Raw genomic sequence first — 9,847 nt, 5'->3', positions numbered from 1 at the left:
ATGGAACATTGCTGGGAGCATATCCTGTTCCTCTCCACCACTTAACAGCAGGCCCTTTCAGGTAAGATATGGCCACTTCGGTTCTATGCTCAATAGGGGTTCTTGCTGCAGCAAAATACTGCTCTAGATTCTGGATCCAATACTTTGGATCATGCCCCTCAATTTTCGAAATGTTCAACTTTGTTGGTTTGACTGTCAGAACATTTCTTCTTCCATCAACTGGAGTATTGGGCCATCTTCTGTTTTGCTGATCAGCAGCTTCTTCACCATGTACTTCATCAAGTTGTACCACTATGTTTGGTGCTGTCTCTTTGGCCTGGCCAAAATTTGGATGTCTATAAGGTACTTTCAGAGTGCCATCCAAATGCAGTTCCTTTCCAGTATGATCTCGAAGTGTTGTTGTCCCAACTGGCAAGGTGACTCCTTTCTCTGACATTGTACCTGAGGGTGGAGTTGGTGCTTGTAGCTGCTTCGGCCTACCTGGAGCTATTTGAGGAGAGCGGTTTTGGTTGTCCTTTACTTGAACACTGCCTTGGCCTTCTTCTTCTTCGTCTGCTGGTACAGGATCCGGGTCTAACAGCAAACGTCTGAAGTTATCTTGAATCTTGTCAAAGTTCTTCTGCATAGTTGCAAAGTTTCTGTTTACTGTTGCTTGAAACTACTGAAATTCTTTGCGATCTTCTTCTTTGTCCCGCTTCAGCGTCTTGATGTCCAATTCGAGGGACTCGAGCTGCAACTCCGCTGTTGATCCTGAATCCACAGGGCCCGTCATCTAGCCCGCTTCAGCAATTCCCACCAGAGGGTTGGGAGGGAGGGAACTAACTCGTCGCCGCCGCCTACACCGTCGCCAACGCCCGCCTCCTCTGGTACACGGTCAGATCGTAGGAGCTGGGGTTTTACCACCAGAGATCTTTTTCTCCCGCAACCAGGCTACAATTCTAACTGTACCCGAACTCTGCCACTCCGGCCGCCTCCTAGATTCACTGCCGCCTGATTCGAGCATGTAGAGGGATTTTACGGCCAAAACCAACCCCGACGCTGCCCCAAATCACACCGCCTCCGAGGAAAGACTAGCTCACGATACCAATTGTCAGGACCAGAGCTCTGAATTATGCAATCTCAAACACACGGCAGCAATTTAAGAGAAGAACAGAGCTCGAAATTAGGGTTTCTTGATGAGGAAATTGGGGAAAGTAGTTTAGCTCGCCACCGGCGGCTAGGGTTTACACCCAATACAAATGATCATACCCACTCACACGCTGGTGGCTGGCTTTATAGCCATTACAGGAAAGCAAAAGCAGAAATTAAGAAAACAGAGCACATGCGTTGTCGGAGACAGCTACATCAACTCGCGAGCGTCAGCAGCCGTTGGATGGCAGATCGACGGAGGAGAGATGCCTTGAGCTGGTGAACCGTTATCCTATCACCAGGGACGCATGATGAGAGATCTACGGACTACCGGCACGCAGGAACAGGGGAAGGGCATGAACAGGGCCTGACACAAAGGTGGGCATAATTTGAGTTGCAAAAATTGTTCAGATAAAAATAACAGAAACCAAACAGCACGGTGAAACAAGTGACTAAGACAGGCTGATCCGATCATTGTCTCAGACAGCGAAATGTTGAGGGTGGCCAATGGGAATGGATCATGGAAGCGTCACTCTTCATGGTCCCATGACAACATGCGTATATGAATGAAATATATGATCCCAGCTGAATACTAATGCATCCTCTCTTGTTACTTTCATTCTTTTAATGCAGAGCAGGAAGTTCTAACCTCTCAATGATTGAGGACCAAGTAACGAAATTACAACATCACACAAGGTGAGATGGATGGAAAATAAGAGTAGCAAAAGACTTTCTACCTTGTCACTTAGCCCGTATAATTCCCACAAACACATGGCATGAGATGCGCCGCGCCGAAACGCAACTGCAAAACTCTGCACCAGCCCCCCATGGTCCGTCAGTTACGCCTCGAATGCTATCTGATACGTAAATAAGAATGTTACAAGATGCGCAATCCGTATGCACTAGATTTACGGAGTCTGCTATGTTACGTGAGAATGCAACTCACTGGCAAAGCGTAGGACTTGATCCTAGAGCACTGTGAAATGTTGGTACGGCAGATCAGCTAACTTATCAGATGGTAGATGATGATCAAATGATGTGGGCTTAGCAAGAGAAATCAGCATATATTAATTCACTTGGCACGAAGGTGAATGTACAGACACCACAGGGAGATGCAAAAAATATCGTGCAGCCCAAGTACAACTCTGATTAAGGGGATTTATACGAGTGCATTCCTGTATGTTTAGAGCACCAAAATCAAAAAAAATTCAGAAATAAAACAGATAGATAGATAGATGAAGTTTTTGCAGTGGGCAATGTCTCTTAATCTTTGTTAAACTAGAGTAAGCCAGGAACGAAAGGTTTTTAAAATGCAGCAGGCACAAGTTGACAAAAGAGGCCTTTCGGTTTCAGACCCACTAGGAAACTGATGGACAAGATAACATTATGCAACTGGGGAGAGGATATGTATATTATTACGCTAGCCGGCAGAAGCAAGGCTATGCATGCATCAGGAAGGAGGAGAGCAGGTTGCTCACTTGTCCTCTTCCTTCCATGATGTGGTTGGGTGTTGGAATACTCCTATAAGCTAGATCTAAGTTGCACCTGCTCAAGAGAATATGATTTCTATCAATATCAGGACTTCTGTTCCAACATCAGCCTACTTGGCTCTTGTTTGGCATGGAACACTTAGAAATTGAAGAATCTTTCGCAGTCTCATTAGTCTGCAAGTGACTCATTATCACTGCTGGAGTACAGACATGTCATTTTCTGGCGATCAACACTGCCCAGCAAATTAAAAGATATGCGCTGCTCATGCGAACGATTTGATTATTAGATATCCCCCTGTGAAACCCACAGATTTATAAGGACCTCAACTTAGTTGCCCAACAGCAATACAGCCCCCAGCTTCAACAGTTTTGTGCACTTGAAATACAATTAGGACCTTTTACGCAGATAGGACCTCAAACGCACACATTTATTTCTGAAGTGACTAACCCTGTCACTAAGAAAACATGGAGCTGAACTCATCACATGCATGAGCACCTTGTGCATAGCAAGACATTTGGAGCGGACCCCCTCAATCTGGTTCTTTCCATATACTGTAGCTCATACATGATTTCCTTGTCATGCAAAATCAGGACTTGAGCATGCATCGGTAAGCCATGATGCCTGCTGCAGAAGAGTTGGCTAAAAATATACTCGTATATGATTAGTTGGCGAAGAAAATGACATGGTAGGTATATGCTTATGTGTACTATGACAGCATGTGCTACATGGTCCAGCGCTATAAATGATGACGATGGGAACTTCACTGCTACGAATTTAATTTCCAGTCTCTAGACAACCAACAAATGGATTCTCAAAGGTATAAAATGTTTATTTGCATACCACAAAAATGATATGGCTCGCTGTTTCTGAAATTGTCCCTGTCATCTTTATATAACTCCTCTCTGAAGGAAGTTGATGATGATTAAAATACTCGAAGGACAGTTTTTAACATCAAACAAAGCTACATGATCCCATAAATCGAATGAATTGGCAAAATTCATGCAGCTAAGCAAGCGAAGTTGGATTTTCAACCATCTGACTGTACATTATCTGAGTTACACCATTATATTCCCCATTTTCATCTCCTAAGCCATACAGCTTACATAAAATGCTTCTGTATTTAAGTGATTCAACTAGATATGGATCTAAGCAAAAGAAAACACAATACAATTTGCGGTAAAATGGGTATCACAGGAAAGCAAGTGGTTATAATCTCCATGACTAGAAAGTGTGCAAAGACATATAATTGCTTAGAGGCTGACCTGAAAGTCTCTGAAACGGTAACAAGCTACTACTCCGTCCTCATCTATCCAACATCTGTGACCAAAGGAGACCATACACAGCTCATGTCAACCAAACACTAAAAGCGTGGTACCAACATGAATAAGGAACGCAAATTACGTGACTCCCTGCAGCTTATCGATTAATACATGATATATATATCTTTGCCATTTATTTGCGTTATTATATGCCGTTCCGTATGGAAGCCCTTCAGATCTCCTACACATGGCGTGTACCAAACTGTGATCAACGGTCAGCATAAACTTTACAGCACACTGCACTGACTGAACTAACAAGAATCGGACACGGGCAATCGAGCAGCAAGTGGCTCCCCATGATCGTCGTCGACGACTTCATCAGTCTCAGCCACTGCAGAGCTAGAAGACGACCCCTCGGCGAGCTTGAGCTCCATGCCGCCATGCGTCGTTTGTTGTGCTTTCCTCCTGCCTCTCCTGTCCCTCCACTTCACAGCACCACCTCTTGATGATCCCTCATGTGAGCTCTGGCCTGTATCTCCTCCACCCAGATTAGCAGCAATTGTCTTCCCATTGACTTGATGATCAGATAACCCCCTGTGACTGTCCGATGCAGATAGCGCTAGTGGCCAGACCCAACGAACCGCGAGCAGGGAGAGAATGACATAGACCCAGAAAGATAGCCACACACACATTGTCCATTTCAAGCTGCGCGCCACGGCCTTGAACCATGGAAGCGCCGTCTGCACGGTGATCTCTGCTCTGTACACCTGGGGCAGGTGCACTGTCATGGCTCTTGGCTGCAGAGAGACTCTGATGAGCCGTGTCCTCCTGTGACGGTCGTGGCCTTCCCAGTACTGCAGCAGCTTCAGCGTTGCCGACTGGCTCTCGCTGCGCATGCCCAAGGCGAGCGGCACGATTGTCAGCGTGGACTGCGCTAGCCGCACCGGAGCGCTCTTGTACCTCAGCATGTATGGCTGGGTGGCTGAAGCGATGGTGCTTCCACTTGGAGCGATCGCCTCTGTTTTAATCTGAATGTGAGGTTTTAACAGATGGGAAATCAGTAGGTTGCAGATGGTCAGGTTAAATTCCAAGAGATTTGGACTGCGAATTTGGACCTGGAACACGCCAATCTGACGGTTGTGGTCGGAGTCTGGCAGCAGCAGCGACATGGACACCCTCACGGAGTGTCCCGCCGGGGGGCCGAGGGCCACGGCGGCGCTCGGCTGCGGCTCGGTGTAGTCGAAGTAGAGCGGCTGGCGCACGGTGACCGGGTCCTCGACCCAGTGCCGGATAAGGACGAAGCCGAGCAGCAGGGACGCGACTAACGCGACCGCCAGGGCCGCGAAGGTGAACGCCGCGGCGAGCGCCCCCACGGCGGCGCGCCGGGCGAGGGAGGCCGCAGCCGCAGGGACGGTGCGCAGCTCGCCCACCAGCGTCGCGCCGGGGAGGACCACGAGGGCGAGGACCGCGGAGATGACGCGCTCTCCGAGGAAGGCAACCAGCCGGACGAGCCAGCCTGCCGGGATGGCGAGGAGGAAGAGAAGGGTGTCGCCGCCAGCGGTGGGCGGTCCGGCGGCCGGCAAGAAGGGGTAGTGGTGGTGGTGGTGGTTGTACGTGGACGGGTGGTGGGGTCCTGGATCCATCGGGGATGAGCTACAGGTTAACAGGTGTACACCAGGAGCCTAGCACCGTACGTAGGGAATGGAGCGAACTAGGCGAAGGTTCGAGGGCGCATGCAGTAGCCATGTCGAGCTGCTCGAGGATGACGAGGTACACGTGGAAGGAGGGGTCCACGTGTCGCATGCATGCCTCCATGCAGATCGATCATGGCCAACCGCTTTTGTCACAGTCCACGTTATCTCTCACCAGTCACCAGTTGATAACCACTGAGATTGGGAGCATACACATCACGACTGGAGTATATCTATACAAATTTCCATGCACAAATAATACTGTTGAAACAATATGATAGTAGCATAAATAATGGGAAATACACATGAGCCCTTGGGTGCTCCACCCCTATATAAATATTAAATTACAAAATACCAGGAAAATTCAGAAAAACCTGAAATCTTGGAATATCAAACTTGGGTGACCAATCTACTCCCGTGTGAAGTTTCATGAAAAAAAACCAAGAAATGTATCTGTGGCGAAGAAACTACAGTCCAACCTATGATCCATCCAAACAGTTTTTTTCTATACATAGATTTTTTTTGTCTTTTTTACTGAGAATACATTTCCTGCTATTTTTTTGAAGAAACTTTACACGGGAATTTATTGGGCATCCAGTTTGATATCCCAAAATCCCAGATTTTTTGAATTTTCCCCGGCATTTTTAAAATTTAATGTTCATACCGCCGCGGGGGGGGGGGGGTGTGCACCCAGGAGCTCCAAATCCTCTAAATAATACTCTACTTTGACAAATCTTCTTTTGGAAACTTATGCTGTATAGTGAATGAAATGATCTTCACAAATAAAAACTAGGAAGATGCCATTTACATCAGTGTATGATATCTACAAGCTCAATTCATTTTCCTTAAGGATGGTACTCCCACCAAGAAATGGAAGATGTTTCTTTTTACAGCGAAAAAAACAGGAGATGTTAATTACCTCTGTACAAAAATTAATTCAGAATTCATCATTGTTTTCTGTTGATTTTGTGATGGGTACCGACCATCTGCCCAAATGGGCCGTGTAATTCGTGCATCTGACAATACCTCCTCCTTTCGGCCCATCCGGAAAATCGATCACGCTGATGCTGCCGTCGTCCAGATGAAAAGACGGCATGTAATCCATTGTTAGGTTCAGACACCTGCAGAGCAGTCCTAGGTGGATGGCAGGATGGCCGATGGCGACAACGACTCGGTCTGACTCAGCACCATCATCCTCTGGCAATTCGTTTACCAAAGCTTGCCATGCATCCTCTGACTGAGCCCACAGTGTCTTTAGCTTTTGGTGTTCCATGCCACCCATCCAACCAGACTGAACTATCTGTTCAAGGCTCTGCAGAGAACGGGGGGATTGTTAATTTTCAGCCCCGGAAATGTGAAATGTTTATGTTTGGTTTTGTAAAGTTTCCGAGTAACAGTCTAATTTCTCTTAGAGAAAGGTGCCAGCCAATCTGCGCATGAGATAGCTTTAACAAGAAAAGGAAGTATATGATCAGTGCTAATAGTAGTTCTGAATTATAGATGTCATGATTTGTGGGTGTCTTCGTAATGAATTCATCTCAATGACGTTTCAGCCTTTCAGGACATATAAAAGGCCTTCAAAGTAAAGCCAGTGTAATGCCGCTCATCATAACCACTGAAACTGTAAATGGTCTAACCTTTTGCTTTGTTAGAAAGGCATCATCAATTTCGAGTCCGAGCAAATTCTTCATTTCAACGTAACGAGGCACACAGTCAGCACCTAAGCAACCAGCAGCCTCTTGGACCTGCAAGTGACTCCATGAGATCAGATCGCGCAAGTGAAAAATTGGTACAAATAAGATAGAAAGCAACTAACTAAATGTTGCGGTTAGTGAAACTTATATTTACCTCACATATGGCAGTTGCGGTATCAACAGCTGCGACTTGTGGGCTACAGATAATACTGTTCACCTTCAGATCTAGAAGCAGTTCCGCAGTCTTCTGAGCCTGAAAGTGTGTGACCGAATATGAGCTTAGCTGTTGTACTGGAAATGAAATAAATTGGCGCTGTATGACACAAAATGTGAATTACCTGTATAACACCCAGCATGTTCAGCGGTGCATAACCCACTCCGCCTAAACTACCCTGGAGTTCAAAAGGACAATATATGTAACTCAAAAGAGTACAGATGGTGCAGTGTGCTATTAAGGCTATATAGTTTTGACTGCCATAGGTGTCTAGATCATTAATCCCAGGAATTAGAAAATAAGATCCTGGTGTCTTCATGGCTTGATCCCAAGAACAAGTGCAACCTTCTTCATGCATGCGTGCACACAAGGAAAATCCATACCTCAGAACTGCTCTGTGTAGCCCCTTGACAAACTAGAATGATCCGCTTGCTCGACTTTCTACCTGCAGAACTTTCGGCAGAAATAGGAGAGCTCGGAGTCTGTACGAAATAGAAACATGAGCAAAAGATTAAACCACATTTTTCATTGTTCGATTACTTCATATCTGTTTTCTCTGGAAACAGTATGTGTTGTCTTATTAAAACAGTGGAAATAAGCCACCATGCTTGCTCATAAGTACTAGAAACTGACATGACAGATATAACACTAATAAGTCATCTATTACTTCGCAAGAAGCCTGAAAAAAGAGGACACCTCACAACAAGTCAACATTGTCAAACAATGGTATTGAGACAGATAAGTAATGCTTGGTGGTTGAAATATGTCATTAATAATAATAGCAAGTAAGTGCAGTGGAATCGACAACTTTCATTAACATTAGTTGCATTCCTGCAACTATCTAGAAGCAGAGGAATGCTCGGTGCAATATTTCCGTACTGAGGATGTATTGTTGCTTCAAAGTTCAAACTTCCCACAACATTACAATGTTTAATGAAAACACCTAAATATCCTGCACATTGTTCTAAAGCACCTAGGTTGTATCCGCTAATGGTAATAAGATTGTAGCAAATCTAGCCATGCAAATGAAGCAGGCTGCCCTGCTAGTTCCTTTAATCTCGAAGTTGATATAAGAGTAGAAGGTCTCGTGCTAACACAAACAGGCAAGGAGTAGAAGGTTCATATTAATAGTGTGTTTCGGACTTCCAGTAAGCATGAAACTCAAATTTCAGCACACTGCGTCAGCAGAAATTTTTTGGTTACAAAGGAAAGCAAAGTTCAGTTATGCAAACAAAGTTACAGTCACCTGATTTAAGCGGTTAAGGCACACACTTGGAGGGCGCCCGCCGGGCTGTGGGGTGAAATCCAGCACACTAGCGCCACAGTTGCTCTGGAGCAGAGTCCGAAAGTACTCCGTGCCAAGTCCTAAACACAAACACACCAACTGTGAACACGCCCTAATCATTATAACATCCAAACCAAAATCTGGTTACACCTTACCCAAGGATGTGGCGACGAGCGCTTGGTTAACTGCATTGTGAGCAACCACAAGAACTGACTTGCCCTCGTGTGTCAGGATCCTCTCCCAGCAGCCCTGCGCTCGGTCCCAGAGCTCCCGCACTGGGTAGTGTCCATCGATGCTGCAGTCTGATGGATTCTTCTGCCACTGCTGGAACAGAGCCCCGTACTTCTCCTTCCCTTCATGCTTCAAGAGCCCCTGCAAACAAAAATCCAGCTCGTCGGTATGGCATTTCCGCAAGCACCTGCCGGCTGCCAAGCATTTGCACAAACATCAAGCGAGCGAGCGAGCGAGCAGGTGCCCACCTGGAAGGAATAGAGGTCGATCTCGCGGAGGTCGTAGTCCGGGATGAGGTCCTTATCGCGGGTGTCCCAGATGATCTCCGCGGTGCGGCGGGACCGGGCGAGCGGGCTGGTGAAGCAGGCGTCGAAGGAGTCGGCGAGGAGCATGAGGCGGGAGGTCTCCGCTTGGGACTCCCCCTTGGGCGTGAGCACGGAGAAGTCGGAGCTCCCCTGGATGCGTCCATCCGCGTTCCAGGTGCTCTGCCCGTGCCGCACCAGCACCACCCGCTTCGCCTCCGCCAGCGGCGGTAGCGGCGGGCGGCTTGGGGACCTATCAAGCTCGCGCACGCTCGAGCAGCGGATGCACGAGGCAGCGCTGCCACCCGGTCGCCGGTGAGCGGTGGCCGGCGACGGCGGCGGGGTGGGAGCGAAGAGGAGCATTTGTGGGATTTTATCCGCCCCTCTGATTTGGACGGTACCCAGAAGGATGTGTGGTTTGGGTCGAGTTTCCCGCGAAGATGTTCCCGAAGAAGAACCCGTACAACGCGGATTTTCAAATTACGCCTTCCATTCAAGAAGACGTATAGTATTTTTTTTGTGTGTTGCAAAATTCTGTCAGAACATACAAGG

At 47.1% G+C, this 9,847-nt stretch overlaps 2 protein-coding genes across 2 annotated transcripts; both read right to left on the bottom strand.

Annotated features, from left to right (window-relative positions):
* Positions 1–3,892: 3,892 nt before the first annotated feature.
* On the bottom strand, positions 3,893–5,686 carry LOC123096633 (seipin-1). The gene is made up of 2 exons (XM_044518396.1): positions 4,994–5,686; positions 3,893–4,906 (listed from the first exon to the last, which is right to left on the bottom strand). The coding sequence occupies exons 1-2, from the start codon at positions 5,519–5,521 to the stop codon at positions 4,190–4,192; spliced, it is 1,245 nt and encodes a 414-aa protein (XP_044374331.1). The 5' UTR covers positions 5,522–5,686; the 3' UTR covers positions 3,893–4,189.
* Positions 5,687–6,506: 820 nt separating this feature from the next.
* On the bottom strand, positions 6,507–9,754 carry LOC100859952 (2-carboxy-D-arabinitol-1-phosphatase-like). Its single transcript, NM_001425291.1, has 8 exons — positions 9,242–9,754; positions 8,918–9,134; positions 8,724–8,842; positions 7,861–7,959; positions 7,602–7,655; positions 7,418–7,516; positions 7,207–7,314; positions 6,507–6,881 (listed from the first exon to the last, which is right to left on the bottom strand). The coding sequence occupies exons 1-8, from the start codon at positions 9,656–9,658 to the stop codon at positions 6,507–6,509; spliced, it is 1,488 nt and encodes a 495-aa protein (NP_001412220.1). The 5' UTR covers positions 9,659–9,754.
* Positions 9,755–9,847: the final 93 nt, after the last annotated feature.

The sequence above is a fragment of the Triticum aestivum genome, chromosome 4D, assembly GCF_018294505.1.
Source record: "Triticum aestivum cultivar Chinese Spring chromosome 4D, IWGSC CS RefSeq v2.1, whole genome shotgun sequence".
NCBI classification, from domain to species: Eukaryota; Viridiplantae; Streptophyta; class Magnoliopsida; order Poales; family Poaceae; genus Triticum; species Triticum aestivum.
Note: the sequence above shows the minus strand (reverse complement) of the source record. Positions and strands in the feature narration are given on the sequence as shown.